Raw genomic sequence first — 23,883 nt, 5'->3', positions numbered from 1 at the left:
TCCCACTTCTTCAAATCTCGATGCTTCGAGATGACGGTTATTATTTTTATTTGATATTTCTTTAAAAAATATTATATACACATACATATAAAATATAATATATTCCATTTAATAATATGATAAATTTTAATAAAAATAATCCATTGTTAATATCTTTCTCGAAAATTTGTGACGTCACTACGCGCCGGTTTACTGGCGGTAAAATTCAGGTGTTTAATTCATGTTTGGTTGAGTGAGAAGCTTCATTATGTTCTACACTCTTGCAAACATTAATCTTGGATGGAGAAAGTCTAGTAAGTAAATGCATGCAATTTGAATATAGTTAAAATTTACTAGGTTCAGAGTGTATTGTCGAAAGTTTTTTTTCTTTCTTCTTTCGAGATTTTTCTTATGAATTTTGTTTCAAACATTTTAACTCTGCATTATTAATCATACTTATGGAGCGGAATTCTGCTTGACGCATAGCATATATAAGCTCTTATAACTTTTATTTTTTGAATTTGTATTCTACCCACGAGACAATGCAAAAAGCTTCTTTTTTTTTAATTTTTCGAAAAACAAATTTTTTTTTAACCACAGTTTAAAAATTCGGACAGGCCGAATGTCTTGCTTGAATCTCAGCAATAGACCATTAAATGTGTTTATGGGTAGAAATATATTCAGAAACAACAATGCATCAGAGTGATAGACGAGGACAGTATGAGGTGGTCGTGAGGTGTACTAAAAATAACAGCTAAATACTCATTAACTCACACAAAAAAAATGTTTCTTTTTTTGGTCTTTGCATAGTCGTATGATTTCCCGTGTGTCTATCACAAATTTGCAAATGTTTTTTGAAAATTCCCAAAAAAAAAAAAAAAAAAAAAGTTAAAGGTTATAATACCGTGCTATCCAAAATGTCGTACTTCGAGCGGGCTTTTATATGGAGGGATGTTGGACCTTCGCCTAATAGTAAGATCATGTATTTGAATAACCTATAATTAAAAAAAATGATAAATGCAATAACATCAATAATTCTTTATTTGCATAAATAAAATTTATCAAACGAAAATTTTGAATCTCAAGTTATTTGTCGATCAAAAACTTTTTTTAATGTCGTTTCAATGAATAGAAATTTGTTGCAGAATTGCTACTATGGAATCTTTACCAAACCAGCATAAAGAATGCTTTGCTGATTATGCATATGTAAAAGTTAATGAAAGTTTAAAAGTGTTTTTTTTTCACCGCTTGTCGAATTTCAGAGGGGGGGGGGGGGTTAACCTCTTTGAGACACGAGGTGTTTTGGTATGTGTATCCAAAAAGACCAAAAGAAAGAAAAAAATTTCTGTTGAAATTGATGGCTGCATGTAGAAAACAAATAAGTGCCTAAAACTATTAGTAATATATATATATATAATATACATATGAAAGCTTATAAACAAAATAGTACAATACACTCTATCACAATAAGAGCCTAAAACAACACAATACATGTAAAATAAATAACTATGTACCAGTAAAACTAAATCACACGCAAGTTTTTATGCAAAAATAATATATACCAACTCACATTTGTGTTTGGGGAAACCTGGTCCATGAAAGCCTTTTTTTACACTTCTGACACAAGGTCCTGGATCTTTTTTGTCCCCCAAGCATTCCACTACGAATACAACAACAGTCGTTTTTGTTTTGAGTGATGGTGACCATGTATCTAGTCTCCTCAGAGGGACAACTCCTCTGGTCCATGTAGTCCTTCATCAAGGCCTCAACAACCAAGGCACAAAACCTTTATCAAGGCATGGCATGTCTGCTCCTTGTAAAGTATATATGAGTTCAGGAGCATCTGGAGAGAATGTTGAAAATTACTTTTTCCCTGTATTTTAGGGTCCTCCTCTCATCTACACAGCTGTACAGCATCATGTTACCCTGGTCTACCCCTTCTATGTACTTGTAAGCAAGCATAGAGAAGAGCTTGTCAACATCTGCTGCAACTCTATGGGTTTGGCCTTGTCTTCTCAACTCCACCTCCTAACTCCCAGCTTTCTCCTTGGTAGACAGCTACTACACAGCATTCTTTTGGGACTTCTCATGGAATGCTGTGGCCAAGATTTGTCACTGTCTGAAGTTCAAACTCTCACCTCGTTTTAACTGTACTTTTAGGCCTTTTGAAAGCTTTGATTCTCATCAATGATAAGTCATACATGTAACTCTTACCTCCTCTTTGTTATATTGTAGCACTTTGCCCTGTGCCTAAACTACCTCTTGTTAGTGTATTGAAAAATCTGAAATGTTCCAGTTTGGATGTTTATGGCCAAGTTTCTCAGGTAATTTAAAGATTTTTTTTTTAAAATCTGGCATGAAATGCCATCAGTTTAATGTCAATTTCTATTTATTATAATTTAGATCAAGGGTTTTCAAACTGGGGTCAGCAAGGACAAGACGGGGTCCGTGGACAGCAAATACTTTTTATGGGCAATTTGATTTTATATGTTTTTTAATTGACAATAAACCTATTTGTTAAATACTGTTAAATAAATAAATGTAAAAATATATGTTATTTTAAGCAAATATTTATGTATAAATTTCATAAGCGTTTATAAGGTAAAGCTTGAAATATGAAGGGGTCCGCAAGTCAAAAAGTTTGAAAATCCCTGATTTAGATGACACCACACAATAAAATATTTCTCTCTATTCCTATCTGAAGGATTTAAATCGATTTCCTTCTCCCCCAACCCCCCAGATTTCTAGTATTGTCAAGGTGCAGAGATAGCGATATAATTAAGAATGGGTATCTTTGCACCTTGACAAATGAATACCACAAGTTAGTATTTGGCTTGTGGGAGAGTGTATACACACATGGGTATGGGCATGGTTAAACCTGTTTGCTTTGCAACCATATGATTCCAGGTTTGATCCAGTTGTGTCCTGTCCTCACAAATACTTGAGTGACATTTGGTGTGTATGTGTGTGTATATATTATGTCATTGTAGAGGCTGAACAAAACTTCCTTGTAGCATTTCAGTCTGACAGTTTCAGCATTGCTTTCTTTTCTAACATGATTGATTAAATAAGCACCAGGCAAACTGCTATATGGTCAATATAATTGGCTAAAAGGCAATTCTCCAGCATTATATAACACTCCATTCAGCCATTAAAAGAGTATATGGAACCATCATCATATGTCTGTCTTCCCTGCTGGCATGGGTTAGATGGTTTGAAAAGAGCTGGTAAGTCGGAGGTCTATATATAGCTTCACTGTCTGGTTTGGCATGGTTTCTATGGTTGGATGCCCTTTCTAATCATCATCATCATCATCACCGTTTAATGTTCGCTTTCCATGCTAGCATGGGTTGGACGATTTGACTGAGGACTGGCAAACCAGATGGCTGCACCAGGCTCCAGTCTGATCTGGCAGAGTTTCTCCAGCTGGATGCTTTGCCAACCACTTTACAGAGTGTACTGAGTACTTTATACATGACACCAGCAACACTAAGGGGTGGGTAAATATTGAAGGATGTGGCTCTGTGCCAGGTGATGGGAGGTTAAAATGCAATAGAGAGACAGAACATTGTCTAGCTGTAGAGGAGATACGTGGCTACCTTAGTTGCAGAGAAGGATGGTGAAGATTTGCCAGTATAAGTGGTGTAAAACCAAGGATTGAATTGGATGAATGAGATTGTAGAGGGAAGGGAGAGCTGTTAGGAAGATATGTTGTGGAGAAGAGATTTGACTGGGACACAGTTTGCAGGTAAGTCTGTGAAGGTGTAATTGGTGAGTGGGAGATAGATGGTGGGGGTTGTCAGGGGTATCAGCATAGATGTGTATCATTAATATATAGTGTTTTATATCAGTATTAGATATTTTCTTGAAATTTCTTTTATTATTGCAGATTGCTGCTGTTCCTCCATTAGCCTGTAATTTCAGTAAAGGTAAGGTATTTCACTTATGTTCTTATCTGTTTGTGTGTGTGTATGTATATAACAGAAAAGAAAAAAGATAAGGTGTATTTCTACACAGGAAAAATGTAGAATTTGTTGTTGAAAATGCACTTAAATTTGAAAAACTTGTATTTGTTTTTAAATAAATTTATTTACTTACATACAAATGTAGTTTCAACAATTTTTTTATTTATCAATGGTATAAACGTATGGGCTTTTAAATTGCGAAGTAGAAAACCTGGTTAAATGGTCATAAAATTCAATAATATCAAAAATGCTCATCGAGTAATATACAAAATGTGGATCAACATGTTTAAATGATTAAATGTTCACAAGATTCAATAATATCAGAAATGATAGGCGAAGAATATAAAAAGTGTAGATCACCAAAAGTTCGGTCATACTGAGTTAAGAGAGAAAAAAAAGAAAGGAAGAAATTAAAGGGGTTTTGTTTCTGTCATCTTAGGTTCTTTTTTCCTTCACGTACAGGGTTTTTTGCTTATAACTGAGTGTTTTGGAATCAGTGTATTTATAAGTTTTTCTGTGAACAGATCTAATTTTTGATTCATTAAAATTCTGATGCCATCTTATTCTTATTCGTGAGGAATTGAAGTGTAGAGGTTTATTACATCGAACGAAACCAGAAGAGAGTCCTTGCTGGTTTTGTTTGGGGAAGGGTTTTAAAAAGTCCAAATCATCTCTTATAAAACTCAGTATATGTTGGAGAATAAGTTTTAGGAAGATGTCAACAAAGTTACTAAGTCTGTGTGTCTCATAGGGGACCAGCCACAAATGGTCTCATTTTGAGATCTCTCAGATGTGCAATATTTATGACTAAAAATGTTGATTTGCTGCTGGCCTCGCTTATGGCTTTACTTTTGTGGATTTGGGGAAATCCATAAAAGTTGCTGGTTTTGCAGCCAAATCTAGTTAAGTAATCTCTCTCCTTTTTCATTAAACCTTGTTGGAACTGATGGATAAGGGTAGTAAGTTTTGCCATTATCTTGGATTACCAGCTAAGGTGTTGTCAGAAATAATCCAAAGGAATGACATTCTTGTTCTGCAATTGAAAAGGTCTATTACTGACACAGCTGGGCTTGGCTGTTGCTATGAATGGTCATTCTCAACCAGACAAATACATGTTATAATTTTTATTTAGCTCCAGGTCAGTCGTGATCAAGCAGACTTATGTCAAGAGTATTTCAGTCCTGACTATTCTGAGGGTCCTGTAGTATTACATTATTCAATGGTTGTTCTTGCCTTATTTGACCATTTTGATACCAACCCACACAAGACCACCCTGAATTTCATAATACAAACTTCCTGTTTTAAATGGAAACTTTCCATCAAAATTCATCGTCGTTTAACGTCCGCTTTCCATGCTAGCATGGGTTGGGCGATTTGACTGAGTACTGGTGGACCAGGAGGCTACACCAGGCTCCAATCTGATTTGACAGAGTTTCTACAGCTGGATGCCCTTCCTAACGCCAACCACTCCGAGAGTGTTGTGGGTGTTTTACGTGCCACTGGCATGAGGGCCGGTCGGGTGGTACTGGCAACAGCCACGCTCGAAATGGTGTATTTTACATGCCACCTGCACAGGAGCCAGTCCATCGGCACTGGCAACGATCTCGCTCAAATGTCTTTTCAAGTGCCAGGGAAGCGATGTTGGTATCGATCAACGGCCACGCTCGAAATGGTGTATTTTATGTGTCACCTGCATAGGGGCCAGTCCATCGGCACTGGCAACGATCTTGCTCGAATGTCTTTTCACATGCTACTGGCACAAGTGCCAGGAAGGCGACTCCAGCCTAATAATGACAGTTATTTTACTAAATTTTTCATAAATTTCAAAATTAACTGAAATAATGAGATCATATTTTAAAAGAAAAGGGTTTAGCAGTGGGGTTTGAGTACTGAAATTTGCAAGAGATTTGGCTACTATTTGTGCGGTTCCCTTGAATTGGGTATGTGTATGCGATTATGTATGTGCTTGTAAAGATTAGATTTGTAATTTGTTTAAAAAATTTCCTTATTTGAATTGTTTTAATCTATCTTTTGTATAATCTATATCCTTAGTAAAATCCACCCCTAACATTCTTGGTCTTTCGGATGAAAACGGTTGTGTTATTTTATTTGACACAAATAAATATGGTGAACAAGCTGTCTTAAAATGTAAGTATTTGATCAGTATCTGGTTAGGTCATTAATATTTAGAACAAAGTTAAAGCAGATGCTTCTTTTAGTTACGGGGATAAACTGGAATTATTTTGGAAATGATTTAAGCCTATCAAGGCACAGTTGCAGACAATACAGTGTAATGACTGCTAATACATAAAACTGTTGTATCTTGTAAACCTTCTTAACTATGAGTTAAATCTTCTCAAAGCCTGTAGCTGCTTGCAGCATGATCAAATGTCGACCACATAATCATCAGGATCTATTTCAAAACGGGGGCACCAGTATTTTCTTAACGAAACACTTTGAAACTTGGGACACTAATAGAATGTGTCATATAAAACATCTTTTTCTCTTAGTCTTCTTAACAAAAAAATGTACATCGCAAGTTATTCCATGTTAAAGTTGTCGTATTTCTGTAATTTCAACCAATCACTGACGTCAATTCAGCTCAATAGAGTTACTGCTGGGCGGTCATAAAAATGTTATTCCCTGTGCCATATTTCATCCAGTTTAATCGTAATTTATACGCATATATTGTTTATATAATAAATTACGCTGTGCGTATCTATGTGTGTAACAATTTTAGAGTTAGTTAGGGTTAAGGTTAGGGGATTAATACGATATACACCGTTACAGCGCTAACAGTTTTCAACTGAATAGACTTCAGTGATTAGTAGAAATTATCGAAATAAGACAATTTTTTTACATGAAATAAATTCAAATACAAAAAATTTTTTCTGTTCTATAACACAAAATAGATAAGTATACGAAGTTTGAAAGTCTTTCCGTACCAAAAACACTACATAAAACATAAATGAAAACTGGTGCCCCCGTTTTGAAATAGATCCAATCATCCTAACTGTAATTTTTGGTTTTGACAAACTAACCCTTTCCCAAGTCACTGCTGCAGGAATGGCTTATTCATTGTAAACTTTAGCATTTAAACCAGTCATATCCAGCCCAAATATTCTACCGGTTTTATGTTCAAACCAGCTAGATCTGGTTTTTCACACGATGTTTCTTTCACTAACATTATACATAGTTCAAACTACACAAGTTACTGTGTGAGAAGCAAAATAGGAATTTTGAAAGGAGTATGTATAAAACTTGTTATTGATTAGCTTTGGGGATCCACCAAAATAAAATGGTAATCAAAGGGGTCCATATGTAAAAAAAAAAAATTAAATTAAAAAAAAGGTTGAGAACCACTGGTTTAGAATGAAACATTTAGGTGATATACACCGTTCGAGCATGATCGTTGCCAGAGCAGCTGTCTGGCTTCTGTGCCAGTGGCACGTAAATAGCACCATTTGAGCGTGATCATTACCAGTGTCACCTTCCTGGCACTTGTGCTGGTGGTACGTGAAAAGACGTTCGAGTGAGATTGTTGCCAGTGCTGCTGGACTGGCTCCTGTGCAGGTGGCACATAAAATACACCATTTTGAGTGTGGCCGTTGCCAGTACCGCCTGACTGGCCTTCGTGCCGGTGGCATGTAAAAGCATCCACTACACTCTCGGAGTGGTTGGCATTAGGAGGGGCGTCCAACTGTAGAAACTCTGCCAGATCAGATTGGAGCCTGGTGTAGCCATCTGGTTCACCAGTCCTCAGTCAAATCATCCAACCCATGCTAGCATGGAAAGCGGACGTTAAACCATGATGATATCCTCCCACCTCTTATCTACCTTTCAGTATATTCGCCCTTTAACTCTACCAATTTTTTTTCTTTTTTTTCTGTTGACGCTAAAAGCATTTTGGGTGTGAAATGAAGAAATTTTAATTGCTCTAACTTTGATGGCCTGTATTATTAATTTAAATGTATTATCTTCTCTTTTTTCCAGATTGGGCAGCACACAGTAATGCCATCTTTGATTTGGCATGGATGGAAAATGAACACAAACTGCTTACTGCTTCTGGTGATCAGACTATTGTCTTATGGGATGCTCTCAGCCAACAGAAAATACAGACATTTAAGGGACACAGTCGCAGTGTTAAATCTGTGTGTTTCAGTCCATCTAACAATTGTAATTTCTTAAATTTTAAAATCTTTTAATGTAATATGTATATGTCTTTTATTTTTTCTATCCTATATATGTTATGGTCATTGGACTGAGGCCATGCTGGGGCACTGCCTTCAAGTATTTAGTCAAACAAATCAAGCCCATTACTTCTTTTCTTAAGTCTGGTTCTTAATCTATTGGTATATTGGTATCTTTTGCAAATGTTAAGTTACAGGGACACGAAAATAGAATACCATCAGTAGGGTACAAACACGAGGGCACATATTCTTATACATATATATATATATATATATATATATATATACACACACTCACACACACACACACACACATGATGGTTTTTCATCTAGATAACTCAAACTAATAGATATGCATTCCAAGTGCTCAAATAGGTGTTCCACCAAAATTCCAGTTAGAACAGTGATTGAAGTTGTGGTTGTGTGATTGCCTTGTTCAAACATGGCTATAAGTGGCATCCCTTTGAGTCAGTAGGTATAGGTTACAGTTGTGATGAAATGCAAGCAACTAGGCAATGCAGGACAAGGACATTTAATTAAGTCAAAAATTTAGCTGCATAACGAATGGTAAAGTTAGTCTCGTTTTTATCATTCGTTATATAGCTAAATTTTAGATTGAATTAGATAAAATTAAATGTCCTTGTCCTGCATTGCCTAGTTGTTTGCCTTTCCTCACTACTTAAACCCATTATATATATATATATATATATATATATATATATATAATTTAAAAACAGGATAAAATCTTTATAAGAATTTATCAAGTAGTTAGTGTGAAAAACCTCATAAGGGAATAATTGATTAATTATATTTGACTTTAAGAGTCTCTCCTAGCGTGAGGCATTTATGTATAGTAATGCCCATATATATATATGACAGGCTTTCTCTCAGTTTCCATCTACCAAATCCACTCCGAAGGCAATGGGTCATCTGGAGCTATCGTAGAAGATACTTGCCCAAAGTGCTGCACAGTGGGACTGAACCCAAAGTTATGCGGTTGCAAAGTGAGCTTCTTAACCACAGAGCCATGCCTGTGCTTCTATATTTGAAATATATATTGATTTCACATTTTGGCACAAGGCCAGCAAGTTCAAGGAAATCAAGCTGTGTAATAAATGTGACGGAACTTTAACTGTTTCATTTTTCTAGTAAATTTAATTAGTTTATTCAATAGATTTACAGATGGTTACAGCCTTAAGATTTTGATCGTGGTGTGATTGTTTGCTTTTTTGAAATGACATTGCAGGGTAAGTGTGGGTGGCCAGATCTGGCTGGTTTGAACATAGAACTGGTAGAATATTTAGTAAGTTTAAATGCTAAAGGGTTAAACAATAATCAAATTCAGGACAGCTTAATTTATGGTGCATCACTCATACACTTTTAATGTTTGTTATATTGATTCGAAGTACTGTGTTGATGGTAACTAAATGTAATTACTTTTCCATTCCTCTCTAGTTGTTTTCTGTTCTGGTTCAAGAGATGGTCAAATTCTGATCTACGATTCAAGAGTCAACTCCAGAGGTAATGTCACTATTATCATCATAATTTAGTATCCATTTTCCATGCTAGCATGGGTAAGATGGTTTGACTGGAAATGGTAAACCAGAAAGCTGCATTGGGCTCCAGTCTGTTTTGGCTTGGTTTCTATGACTAGATTCCCTTCCTGACTCTTTTACATGTCACCAGCATGGGACATGTAACTTATAAATATTGATTCTCTGATCCTCACATTGCCGAAAGATTTGAGATCCTTCCTTTATCCTTTACTGGTTTCAGTCATTAGACTGTGGCACTCTTGAACAATTTCTTTTAATCAAATGAATTGACCCTAGTGCTTATTTTTTTTTTGTTAAGCCTGATGCTTATTCTATTGGTCTCTTGCCAAACTGTTAAGTTACAGGGACATACAAACTAACCTCAGATGTCAAGCGGTGGTGGGGAACAGACAATGACATACATATATATATATATATGACAGGATTCTTTCAGTTTTCACCTACCAGATCCAATCACAAGGCTTTTGTCAGCTCGAGGCTATAATGAACAATCAGATCATTGAAATCTTTCAAACCTCAAGATACTGCATGACAAATTCAAAGCAATGTGAAGAAATAAGAATTACATTTAACTGAGTAATTTCAAATGCTAAAAGATTATCTGAGGAAAGGCTAGATTATTTTGTTGTCCCTCCAGTCAACCACAAGCTGGTGAATAAAATATATAACATGCTGGGGGAAGTTAGAATTAATAAAGTTGTTTAATAATGATGTGGCTACATGCCTGGAGAATAAGAGATTTGGAGCAAAACTGCAAGGAGTTCCCCATGTTACCACGACCCATAATGACATGGAAAATGGAGTTGCTTTGGAGATGAGTGGCAATCATTAGTTGGATTATCATCATTGTTTGACATCTGGTTTTCCATGCTTGCATGGGTCAGATGGATTTTTGTTGATGTAGATTTTCTACTGTCAGATGCCCTTCCTGTTGCCAACCTTCAGCCTGTTTCCTTGTAGGATAATATTTCCTCAGGGTCAGATGTGTTTGTCATCAAAAACTAGAAGCAAACAGCATTGCTTGTATTATGATGCTCATTTGCAACCATATCACGATGTCAAAACAAGGATACATACATATAACAGGTTTCTTCTAGTTTCCATCTACCAAATCCACTCACGAGATTTTGGCCATCCAGTAAAAGCTATAGTAAAAGACATTTGCCCGAGGTGCAGCACAGTGAAGCCTATCTCAAAACAAGGTGGTTGGAAAGCAAACTTCTTAGCCATACATCTACTCCTGCACCAGTGGAGGCGCAATGGCCCAGTGGTTAGGGTAGCGGACTCGCGGTTTCGATTCCCAGATGGGCGTTGTGAGTGTTTATTGAGCGAAAACACCTAAAGCTCCACGAGGCTCCGGCAGGGGATGGTGGCGAACCCTGCTGTACTCTTTCACCACAACTTTCTCTCGCTCTTACTTCCTGTTTCTGTTGTGCCTGTAATTCAAAGGGTCAGCCATGTCACACTGTGTCACGTTGAATATCCCCGAGAACTACGTTAAGGGTACACATGTCTGTGGAGTGCTCAGCCACTTGCACGTTAATCTCACGAGCAGGCTGTTCCGTTGATCGGATCAACTGGAACCCTCGACGTCGTAAGCGACGGAGTGCCAATGCACTCCTGCCCCTAATCACTAAGTGAGTTTTCTTCACTCTTTACATTTACTGTGAATTGTCATTGCCCTCCTCAATACTTGTATGAAACTGGTTGTTCATACATGCAAATAACTACATGTTGTTTAGATTTTATAATAAATTTTGTTCATAGCAGTTAGTGATGTTTCTGCTTTTCTTTCTTAGATGGCTACATGAGAAGTGTGAGTGCCATAAAGAATGCACATTCCATTGGACCTGCTATGCACTTGAAAAGAAACTGCAGGAATAAAAACAATGTAAGAAAAGTTAATGTTAGATTTACTGGTTTATTTATGTGTATCTTTTCAGAGATCAGTGCATTATTTTCCCCTGTTAGCATAGATTGCTTGGAGATTATATATTGTTGTTGAATGAATAAGAAAGGAGTGCTCAATACATGTTGTGGAAGATATGACTTTTTTTTTTTTTTTTTTTTTAAACCTGAAGCTGTGAGTTTGTCTTGCAACTCGAGTTTTATGTTTCTGCAATCTTCAGGTGGTCTTTTTTTCCGTTTCCATCTACCAAATCCAATCACAAGGCTTTGATTAGCCCAGGGCTATAGTACGAGACCCTTGCCCTGAGGTGTTATACTGTGTGGCATAACTCAAAACCACATGGTTGGGAACCAAACTTTTCAGCTACATTGCTATGCCTGCATCTGTGTCTCTAATAATAAGTGGCTTGTCTCTAATTTATTTTGGTGTTACTATGGTTTGTCTTCACTATTTAGATGATTTATCATTGAACTACAAAGAAAGTTGTGCATGTTGTCAATGATAGCAGAATAATGTATCTTGTCTAGAACGTCAGCCTACACTATGTAAGAAAATCCAAACTCCTGGTGTACAGTTTGCCTACATAGTATTCCATTTTGTATTCCAGGATAACCGAGAAAAAAGTGTTACTGCTGTCCTCTACCAGACAGACAATCTCTTGGCCTCAGCTGGAGCTATTAATAGGTTAGTTCTTTACTTGTCAAGCTACCATAGCTGTTAATGCTTTACAGATCTCTAGCAGCTGTGGTATCACATTGTGTTGTGTAAGTACCATACCACATGTGCACTGCCACTGCTGCTATACTGTATGTTCAAAACTGCCACCATACATACATGTTCACCACCACTACTATGAAAATGCACATATATACAGATACAAATGCAAATAGCTGCACTCATACCTTCAAGTCATATATATTCAATGATACAAAAACGTATAATGACAGCACATGACTGTGCAGTGACAAATGCTTCCTGTAACAAACACACACACAGATGCACAGCATGACATGAATACAAGGACACATAAAATATTGAATATAGTCACATTAAAATATACAGTCTGTGAGAGACTTTTTCTGACAATTTCTATCTTTTCTCTCTTCAGCACTGTTAAGATTTGGGACTTGCGAAAGTGCAGCAGTCTAAACCAAGACCCTGTACCTGCAAATATGTTTATGTGCAGCAAAAATGCAATGAGAAACTTTGGTAAGTGAACAGTTCTTTATACTTACAACTCTTGTACAAACTCTCGCATATGAATATATTGTTTGGTAAAGCTCTGATTTATTATTATTTAAAAACATATAAGATTGTTTCTATTTTATTAACTTCTTTATCCTTATCTAATCTTTTTTAGGGATCACCAGCCTTGCATTTGATCCCAGTCTTAGTCGTTTGTTTGCAACATGTAAAGATCACTCTGTCTACCTCTACAATTCTGCTACATATGCTCGTGAACCCAGTAAGTTAACCATTTTATAATTCTATCTGGCTGTCATTCACCATTTAGTCTAGTTTTGTTTTCTTACAATCTCTGCTGTATAATGTTGTTGTTTTACCTCAGGTCACCCTGTTTTTGGGTAGGTAGACACAAGCATGGCTGTATGGTTAAGAAGCTCACTTTGCATCTAAATGGTTTTGGATTCTGTCCCAGTACAGGACACCTTGGGCAGGTGTCTTGTATTATAGCCTGGGTCAACCAATTCTTTGTAAGTGAATTTAGTACAGGTGGCACGTAAAAGACACCATTTCGAGCGTGGCCGTTGCCAGTACCGCCTGACTGGCCTTCGTGCTGGTGGCACGTAAAAGCACCCACTACATTCTCGGAGTTGTTGGCATTAGGAAGGGCATCCAGCTGTAGAAACTCTGCCAAATCAAATTGGAGCCTGGTGTAGCCACCTGGTCCACCAGTCCTCAGTCAAATCGTCCAACCCATGCTAGCATGGAAAGCGGACGTTAAACGATGATGATGAAACTCTGTGGAAGCCTGTGAAGTATCTCTTTGTCTTGCAAGTTACTTAGTGACCCTTCCACTGTTGGTGCCACATAAAAAGCATCCAGTCAACAAGTGTTTGGCATTTAAAGGGCATCCAGTTGTAAAAAACCATGCCAAAACTGACCTCACCTGTGTTGGTGTCATGTAAAAAGCACTCACTTCACTCTGTGGGGTGGTTGGTATTAGGAAAGGCATCCAGCCATAAAAACCATGCCAAAACACACTGAAGCCTGGTACAGTCTTCTGCCTAACCAATTCCTGTCAAGCTGTCTAACCCATGCCAGAATGGAAAGCGGACATTAAATGATGATTATATATATAGTTCTTGAAGATTTGAGTACACAATATAATTGCTTCTCAGATGTGCTTTGTACTTTTTTGCTTAGAACAGAGCTTCTGATTTCTTTTAATTGCTAAAAATTAAATTACTGGAAATTTGTTGTCTTCGAGGTTGTTGCCATTGCCGCTGGACTGGCTCCTGTGCAGGTGGCACATAAAAAACACCATTTGAGCGTGGCCGTCGCCAGTACCACCTGACTGGCCCTCGTGCTGGTGGCATGTAAAAGCACCTACTACACTCTCAGAGTGGTTGGCGTTAGGAAGGGCATCCAGCTGTAGAAATTATGCCAGATCAGATTGGAGCCTGGTGTAGCCATCTGGCTCGCCAGTCCTCAGTCAAACCGTCCAACCCATGCTAGCATGGAAAGCAGGCGTTAAATGATGATGATATGGTAAACTCATTGTTCGTACCAACAGCATTGCTCTCATTAGCTCCTTCAACATTCCTCTTCAGATCAGTGTACTTGGATCTTGCTTGTGCTTTAGGCTAAGCTGACCTGAAAGTCAAAGTATCAAAAATAACTGAGGTGCATGGAACAAAAAATAGTGAAGTTGGTGTCAACATAATGTAGTGAACCAAAGCATTAATTGAAATTGCACTTATTGTGAGGAGAAAAATCATTAGACTAACCCTGTTTGTCAGCGTATTTCTAGAAAGAATAAATTCAGTTTTTGTTTTAATTTTCAAAATAATCAGGAATTATTGGAGAGTTACTCTTTTACTTGTTTCAGTCATTTGACTGCGGCCACGCTGGAGCACCGTCTTTAGTTGAGCAAATCGACCCCAGGACTTATTCTTTGGAAGCCTAGTACTTATTCTGTCGGTCACTTTTGCCGAACCGCTAAGTTACGGGGACAAACACACACACACATACATATGTATATACATATATGCAACGGGCTTCTTTCAGTTTCCGTTTACCAAATCCACTCACAAGGCTTTGGTCGGCCCGAGGCTATAGTAGAAGACACTTGCCCAAGGTGCCACGCAGTGAGAATGAACCCGGAACCATGTGGTTGGTAAGCAAGCTACTTACCACACAGCCACTTTCAAATTTTGGTACTAGGCCAGCAATTCCTGTGAAAGGATTAAGTCAATTACATCAACTCCTAAAGGATGAAAAGCAAAGTTGACATCGGCAAAATTGGAATTCTGGACATGAAAATGGGTGAAATACTGCTAAGCATTTTGTCAGGTGTACTAACAATTCTGTCAGCTTGCTACCCTTATAAATTTATACATGTTGAAATCATGTCCTATAAGCTACGAATGTTTATAATTCCTTCAAGCCCCTCTGGTATACACAGTCCACTGTAATCCATGTTTATGATTCTCTCTAGCTCCCCATGTTGTATACATCTAACCTTTATGTTGTAGTTTGCTTGTGATCCATACATATTTCTACCTTCAGTTTTGATTGTATTCTCCACATAATCAATTTATAATGTCTTCAGTAAACTTGGCTAAGTGTTTAGATGTGATCCGTTCTGATATCTTTGGTAATTCCAGTTCAATGTTTTATTTTGTAGTCCGCACATACAGAGGGTACCAAAATACTTCATTTTACATCAAAGCTGCTGTAAGTCCATGTGGCAGGTTCTTTGTTAGTGGATCAAATGATGATAATGCCTATATATGGGAGGTTTGTATTGTTCTTTGTCTTTTGTTGTTCTTTTCTTTACTGTGCAAGCCCTTGGCTATCAGGTGTTGAAGTGTAGATAGAGAAGAGCGGAATAATGATTAGGTATAGTAAACCATAGTTTGGAAAGTATATACTTGTGGAAATATTCACTTTCATATAAGAGTTGAAGGAGAATAAACAATTGCTGATATATTTTTGCAGTTAAAGACAATTAGCATTAAAGAAATGGTTGTTTGCTCTCAACAGGTTATCTTCAACAAATGACTGATGACATTGGATTTATATGAAAAGAAACATTTTCAAGCTCTTTGCTGTTTTGTTTTAGAGTTTCCAAAGTTGAACAGTTCAAAAGGAGCTGATGAGCCAGAGGACTTTGCCAAGCTCCAATGTGTGCTTTGACATAGTTTCTATGGCTGGATACCCTTCCCAATGCCAACCACTTTCCAAAGAATACTAGGTGCTTTTTATGTAGCACTGGCACTAGTACCTCATGAAACAGGACTCCCTTAACTGAGTGAGATGGGTGTAGTATTGAGGGAGGTGGCTTTCTGTCAGGTAATGAGAGGTTAAAGTATGAGATGGGGACAGAAACAGATGTTTTGCAGTAGAGGAGATATATGTCTCCCCAGAGATGGCAATGAAAATATGTAAGGAGAGACCTTCAAGTTACAGGAAAGTGAACATAAATGATATAGAAAATTGGACAGGGTGAGTGGATAGTTAAGTAAGTTTGCAAGAGTGTGAAAGAGTGGCAGATGGATGGAGATAGAGGAGAATGTAGTGAATGGTGAACATGTCCTTCCTCTGTTATGCATCACTTTTTTCACTGGTTTCATGTATTGGGCTGTAGCCATGCAAGACACTGTTATTATTAATATATTAAAAACCTCTTTTTAATGTCTAGGTTGAGGGTTCTGAATATCCATGCCTCACCCTTGCTGGTCATACTGCAGAAGTGACAGCTGTTACTTGGTCCCAACATGATTTTGGCAAGGTAAGTATCTTTGGAAATGTTCTTGTGACTTGTGTACAGCTAGAAAACAAAGTTGTACTTCTTGTGTTTGACTCAAGATGGTGAGTTGTAAAATATTAACTTCAGAATATACTTTAGCCCTTTTGATACCAATATACCTGCGATCACCCTTAGTATCTATAATACAACTTGTTCTAGAGTGATCTAAATTTTACACCTATTAAAATTTCACGTTAATTTGTTTCAAACGCCAGATTAATGATAATAACGAGGTTATTTTACTAAATTCTTTTATTTTCAAAATTAATTGAAACAAACCAGTGTGTTTCAACGGAAATGGGTTAAGGAATGTCTGAATTTTTCAGATCTGTGAACACAAAGGGAAAAACAGAAAACAATAGTATTACTATATTGACCATGAGATTGTAAATTCAAATCTTGCTATAACCATTGTGTTGCTTTTATATGTATGTGGCTATACATATATGAAAATAACTAGGTAAATGTATCTGGTTGTATGTGCATGTATCATGCAGGTGTATCTGTTTTATGTGTGTGTATATATTTTGGTTTGTATGTACATGGTTGTATGCGTTTCCCCTGTTATTACTTCTTTTCCCTCAAGGTTTTATCTCAAATCTGCTGATGTTCCTAAATTTCCTCTTCTTAACTACTATTTCGCCTTTTAGTGCTCTCTTTCTCTCTCTCTCTCTCTCTCTCTCTCTCCTTTTGCCTTTCATTTTCTTATTCTTCAAGGTTTAAAAAAAATTTTTTCTTACTCTCACTACTCCCAGTCTATTTATCCAGCAACACAATTAAACATTGCATTTAACTATGAAGTGAACTTCTACTCAAAGTGCTAAATTTCTTTTCCACTAGACAAAATACATGGCTTATCGCAGCCTGTTCTTCTAGACAAGGAAAATTTCTTGTCCATATACACATGGTAAACCATATCTCGGAGAAGGCCATTCAAATGATTGGCTATAATTCATTATTCAACATGCTGCTGCCACTGGCCACTAGTTCTACCATTACTAATTAAAATGGCTTCTATTGCTCTGAACTATCTATCTTGATACTCTCTCTTCTTGTCATTAACTGTGTCTCAACTTCGAAACACTGCACTAAACTTCTCATGGTATTTCTTACCAGGGTTGAAATCCTCTGGAATCATCATCATCGTCATTTAACGTCCGCTTTCCATGCTAGCATGGGTTGGATGATTTGACTGAGGACTGGTGGACCAGGAGGCGACACCGGCCTCCAATCTGATTTGGCAGAGTTTCTACAGCTGGATGCCCTTCCTAACGCCAACCACTCCGAGAGTGTAGAATGTTCTTCCCAATATATTTTCCTCCAAATATTCACTTGTAAACAAATGTTTCAACTACTATTGACCACATCATCCTCACAAACATGAGATGACCCACAAAGATCTTGGGCATTACACTTGCTTCTCTGGCTAGCTTATATTGGTACACTTAGTTCTGTTTTAGTTAGTCATTTGCTATTAGATGAATGTAACTTTGTATTTCATTGCTTTATGTCTTATTCTCAGATTGCTACTCTTTCCGATGATAACACAATGAGGATGTGGCGTTTGAATTGCCATTCTCTTCCTGCAGACATTCTGGAAATGAGTGGATCGGCAATGGAGTATATTCATGGTGAGTGTTTAACGTTTTCACTTTATGTTTAAGCATTTGTGTTCTAGAGTTATCATTCAAAATATTTTATTTTACAACACAATTATTTCATCATCATCATTTTAATGGCTGTTTTTCATGCTGGCATGGATTGAATGGTTTGACCAGATCTGGCAAGCCAAAGAGCTGCACCAGGTTCCAGTCTGATTTAGCATGGTTTCTATGGCTGGATGCCCTTCCTAATGCCAACCGCTTTACAATGTGTGCTGGGTGCTTTTAACATGGCACAACATGAACAGATCAGTTCATTTCACAGTGCAGACTATGGATACACAGCAAAGTACATGCTATGGTAGCATCTATTAGTGTTCCCTGAATAAAATCTCTCAACTGTCAATATTTGAAAATTTCACTTTGTTTCTTTTTCAGAAATTTCTCCATCACCACCATCAGTCTCTGGTTGTGAAAGTAGCCAAAGTTTGACTCCATATAGTGACAGTACACCACCTTTTGTTGGTTTAAAAATAAGAACTCCACCAGTTAGTTCACCATCCTTGTCCATTAAAGACTGGCTGAAAAAGTCTGTGAGGGACTGGAATTCGGTGAATTCTCCAGAAAACAGCCAGATTGAAATGTGTAACTTGATAGATGAAGAGCAGGACAGTCCTTCGATAGAAAATTCTTCTCCGTGTGGCAGTCAACTTGAGAAAAGAAAAAATACTGCCAAGCGGAAATTGGAGAGTTCCTATATTGCTTCAACGTGTCAAAGTCCAACTAAACAAAGAAACATTCTCCGCACTCCCAACTGGGAAAATCCTAATCAACAAGAAAATTTTAACAGATCAAATCTCATGTTAAAATCTCCTGAGAAAAATTCCTCATCTAGTAAATGTCTGTTCCCTGCCAGCAAACAAATCAAAGATCAGTTGGTAGATATGGAAAATACTCCAACAAATGCAGAAATTTCCTTTTGTGAAAGAACTCAATCAGAGAAAAATTCCAGTGATTCTAAACCTTTAACCAATTCTCCTGGTTATTCAGTTTTTGATGTTCTCAGATCTCCAGGCCATTCACCATTACATTCTCATTCTAGTAAAAGAACACCAAAATCGGCCAGAAGTAATCGGAAGCCTTTACAAAAAGGATCTCCAGAGGTAAAGATTTACTTTTTTTTTTTACTTGTTTGGTAATATTAATTTCATTATCGTTTTCAGTATCAAATAAATTTAACATATTCATCATCATTATTCATGATGTGGGTGAACAAACATATATATTTAAGAAATAAATAGCACAACAAAAGTAGTATTTTACCAAAAGATAAAATACTCACCACTTAAAAATGAGTGTGTCAAAACACATATACTAAAATATTCATCAAGGGAGAAAAACTTTCATTCATATGGTTTTATGGTGCATAAAGGCACATCACAACTATTGCCAGCAGCAGACAGTCACCACTGCCAGGACTACCGGATCATGTAATTTCAGCTTCTTTTGGTCTTGTCTATAGTAGATACCTAGCTGCTGGAAATAGCAGTAGCTGCTATGCTAGTGATATACATAGAATACAGAGCCCTATCAGGCAATGCTGTGGCTAAAAGCTAGTGAGCTTATTAAAAAATAGTGGCAGGAGCTGTATTAATACCAAAAGGTAAAATATTCACCACTTAAAAGTAGATGTGTTAGAACATAAATATTGCAATATATACTAAGAGATATATGATTTTTGGTAGTGTACAGAATAGTGTATTATTACTAAGGTTAGTTAGAAGAAATGAAGGAATTGTTCCTAAGTTTATGTATATACAGGTGCAAAAAGTCTTCAAATTTTCCAAGGAAATAAGATAAAATAGAATATTTACATTTTTATATTATTGTAAATAGTATACTTCATTTTACATTATTTTAATTTCATTTCATTACATTTTTTTGGAAAATTGAAGATTTTCGGTACCATTATATAAATCAACTAAGGAACAATTCCTTCCCTTCTGATTATACATATGCCCATATAATGTGTTTTTGTTTTTCCCCAGAGTCGCAACCAATCCATATTGACCTTTATCAATCGAAACACATCCCGCAACTGACAGGATTATGGAAGGAAGATAAAAACTGCATTTTATTACTCTCAAAACCAAACTGACTTTTCTTTACCAACCTAATGTGAGGTTTACTAAAGGAATTTCACTACCTGAAATTTGGGTTTGACCTTGTTTCAAAGGTCACTTTAAATCTTTATCATATTTTTTCCATTATTGTTCATCCTGAACCAAGCAATGTTTGTGGCCTCAACCTATTGTTAATTTATGAATAGGGCATATTTTTCAGGTGTACAGTTTTTCTGAAAGTTAACCAGGAGAATTTTTTATTTATTTTATTTTGGCTAACTTTATATATCTTGGTGCAGACTGTTGAACTGTGCATTTGATATTGCCTATAGGTGCATTGTTGTTTGTTGTGTCACAATAAACATTGCACAATATATATGATCTCAATTTGTGCCTACCTAAACATGGATCCATTAATGGCCTTAGGGTTGTCTCTATCAAAATTCTTGTTATATCATCACTCATAACAGAAATCTCAGGATTTATTTACAATTCTTTTTTTTTTAAATGAAATACTCCAACTCAAAATGTGATCTTATATTTTTGTGAAAATGTTGCAGATGGGAGGTACAGAAACAGAATGTTAAGGTACCACATGGTTTCAAGTTTAGTTCCATTGCATGACACTTTTGGGCAAGTGTCTTCCACTATAGCTCTAGGCCAACTGAAACCTTGTGAGCGGATTTGGTAGACAGAAACTGAAAGACACCCATTGTATGTGTGCGAGTTATTGTCTCCTTGCTTTTACATCCTGTGATAATTTGTGAGTGTCCTCATCATCATGCAAGCTGTGTCCTTTGTTTCTAATATTCCAAGACATATCCAGTCATGGGGAAATATTACCTTACTTGGAAACAGGTGAGGGTTGGGAACAGAAAAGGCATTGAACCATTGAAAATCTCTCAGCAAATTCTGTTTCATTCATTTGTGCAGGGAAAGGTGAACATTAAATGATGATGATGGTGGTGGTGTTGATTTTACCATTCATCCACATAAGATTAATAAGATAAATACCAGCTCTATACTTGGTGGCTAAGATGATAGTTGTAACTGGATGCCTTTATAGTATCTGTTTCTAATTTTAAACCCTGTTGGATTCATTCTTTCTTTGTGTGAAACAAAAGCATCCTAAGATGCTTTTAAAAAAATTTTATTGTTCTAATTTAGAAAAAAGATCAACATTCCCTTTTTGATTCCAAATCTCTTACACTTTTCCATCCAAGTTGTAGTAACCAAGAATCTGTCTTTCCAAGTTTTGACCAAATGCCTTTTCTCCTAGTATTTCTTCAATCCATGAGGAGTAAGTTATCATTTTGGATCACATCAAGCTGTGTGCTTGTGTCTTCATTATCTCTATGGTATTTGCTTTTAATTGTGTTGGTCTAGCTCTGGATAGCATTACTCGAATAAAGCTACATGGCAGAGCTAACTGAATGTGGATCAGAAACAGTTAAAGGCCCTCTGTCTTCAACATTGAGATACACATTATCCACTTTACTGGTTTTAGATCGAACTTGTTCAGATGTGGCTTTCTTGTTTTTAACGTGAGGCATGTTATTCTTAGTTTATGGTCTTGAAACATACAGTGTTTCTTGAAGATTTGGCTGTTATATATAAACATGTTCAGGAAATGTAGAAACTTGCTATGTTTATACACCACCATCATTAGCAGCCCATGGGTTGGGCAAAACTTGTCACATCTCTGTATGAAATATAAATTTTGCAATAGTTTTGTGTATCATAGCTCTCTTACATCATGTGTGCCTAACTTGAAAACATGCTCCCTAAGTCAGTAAATTTCTTTGAGATAATCAGAAATGAGTATTCAAAATCATAGAATTTCTAGAAAGAAAAAAAAATCAAAGGTAATCAAATATGCTGTCAGTCCTATTATAACACGTGGATTATAATAGTTGCTGGTTGGGCACCGTACTTTGCTATGCAGCTATAATATACTACCAAGTATGTTAGAGGCTTTTAAGTCAATACTGTATTTTAAAGTTCTCTACTGATTTACTATAGAAGCCAGAGCTATGAAACATCGTAACTTCCAGTGCTGACTCTAGCTTTTATAGAAAATCTGAAGAGGTAACTTTAAATAGTATATTGATATATATGTAGAAATTATGAAGGTGTTTCAAAGCATCATTCAGTTTGTCTCCATTCAAGAGATACCTCAAATGGAAACATAAAATCTCTTCTGTTTCAAATCTAGTGCATAATTTACATTACCAGAGATTCATACTTAAAAGTTTTAAGGCTGAGAAGAAAAAGCTTTTCGGTATTTCTTGGTAACTGTTTCAACTCTGTTCAACCAACAGTAACCAGTGATATGTATTAGATCGAACTTTTAGATATGTTTATAGTTGATTGTCAAATAAATTTACCTTTTTTTTTTTTTTTTTTTTTTTTTTTGTCATACTTGGCACTCGGTCACCATAGCTAAAATATATTTGAATTTCAAAAATGATAAATGACAGTGGTAAAGGAAGAATAGAATTATGGAAAAACCATAAAATGCTACAATAAGAATTTTTATGTTCAAATAACATTGGAAAGCAATGGACCAAAATAAATGGGGAAAGAAAAATGAATGTATTTATCTGACAACCCAATATATATATATATATACACATATTCATTCCCATGCAATGTGGCTGTGAAGGTGAGATGCTATTGCATGTAAATATTGAATTCCAAATAATAAACAGTATTGTAAATTTGTGTTTCTTTGTTTTTAAAAGCTCTTTCTCGGCTGCCGTTGTTATTAAACCTTTCTTGTTGCCATATTTTTGTTGAAATGCACAGCCACTTTTTTTATTATTAATTATGGAAATAACTGAAGAATTCAGTATAACTGTTAATGAGCTGCTGTTCGAAACCTAAAATAGCATGAAATTTTGATGGAAAGTTCTTTTTCTCAACTCTGATTGCTTTGAAACAAAACGTTTGTTTTAAAGAACCAAAGATGGTTTCAAGTCATCATCGTTTAACGTCTGCTTTCCATGCTAGCATGGGTTGGACGATTTGACTGAGGACTGGTGAACCAGATGGCTGCACCAGGCTCCAATCTGATCTGGCAGGGTTTCTACGGTTGGGTGCTATATTTAAACTGGCCATACTGGCCAAAATATTGTACCTGCTTTATGTTGAAACTGGCTAAATTTGGTCCCTGACACCTACAATGTCATCATCAAACACTTGAAGCAACAGGATAATTCATAGTTAATTCGAAACAATGTGAATAAATAAGCTTTATATTTCACAGAATATATAAACGCTAAAGGATTAAATGGGATCTACAAACCAAGCCCTTACATGGAACTTGAAGAAACAGATGGGAACCTACTCAAAGAGGAAACTGGTGCCAGATGCTTCAAATAGGACTTTTAATGTTGGTCATATTTGATCTAGCTTTTTTTTTTTAAGGAGTGTGTAAGACTACATTGATTATAGTGTTATTCCTTGTTTAAGAGGTAGGGTTTGGAGGAAATAGGCTGAGTTTTTGTGCCTGGGCTTCCTTGTAGTGGAGGCGCAATGGCCCAGTGGTTAGGGTAGTGGACTCTC

At 36.5% G+C, this 23,883-nt stretch overlaps 1 protein-coding gene across 2 annotated transcripts; it reads left to right on the top strand.

Moving 5' to 3' along the window:
• The first annotated feature begins 136 nt into the window (after positions 1 to 136).
• On the top strand, positions 137 to 23,040 carry LOC106872475 (denticleless protein homolog). 2 transcript variants are annotated; one of them, XM_014919491.3, is made up of 15 exons: positions 137 to 293; positions 2,215 to 2,303; positions 3,869 to 3,908; positions 5,997 to 6,092; positions 7,938 to 8,120; positions 9,590 to 9,655; positions 11,490 to 11,581; positions 12,207 to 12,283; positions 12,708 to 12,808; positions 12,960 to 13,064; positions 15,468 to 15,580; positions 16,485 to 16,574; positions 18,115 to 18,223; positions 18,632 to 19,356; positions 20,242 to 23,040. In XM_014919491.3, the coding sequence occupies exons 1-15, from the start codon at positions 248 to 250 to the stop codon at positions 20,293 to 20,295; spliced, it is 1,986 nt and encodes a 661-aa protein (XP_014774977.1). In that variant the 5' UTR covers positions 137 to 247; the 3' UTR covers positions 20,296 to 23,040. The 2 variants fall into 2 exon arrangements, with proteins under 2 accessions (XP_014774977.1, XP_089207602.1); XM_089351476.1 differs by lacking the exon at positions 137 to 293 and adding an exon at positions 828 to 951.
• The last annotated feature ends 843 nt before the right edge of the window (positions 23,041 to 23,883 follow it).

The sequence above is a fragment of the Octopus bimaculoides genome, chromosome 4 (genome assembly GCF_046866305.1).
Source record: "Octopus bimaculoides isolate indiv1 chromosome 4, ASM4686630v1, whole genome shotgun sequence".
Lineage (NCBI taxonomy): Eukaryota > Metazoa > Mollusca > Cephalopoda > Octopoda > Octopodidae > Octopus > Octopus bimaculoides.
The sequence above is the reverse complement of the archived record's forward strand: the minus strand, read 5'-3'. Positions and strand labels throughout refer to the sequence as shown.

Coding starts and splice junctions, on each gene's coding strand:
- LOC106872475 (XM_089351476.1), top strand. CDS start 897: ATGTCGTACTTCGAGCGGGCTTTTATATGGAGGGATGTTGGACCTTCG. Junction 8,121..9,589: donor TTTCAGTCCATCTAACAATT/GTAATTTCTTAA, acceptor ATTCCTCTCTAG/TTGTTTTCTGTTCTGGTTCA. Junction 13,065..15,467: donor TACATATGCTCGTGAACCCA/GTAAGTTAACCA, acceptor TTTATTTTGTAG/TCCGCACATACAGAGGGTAC.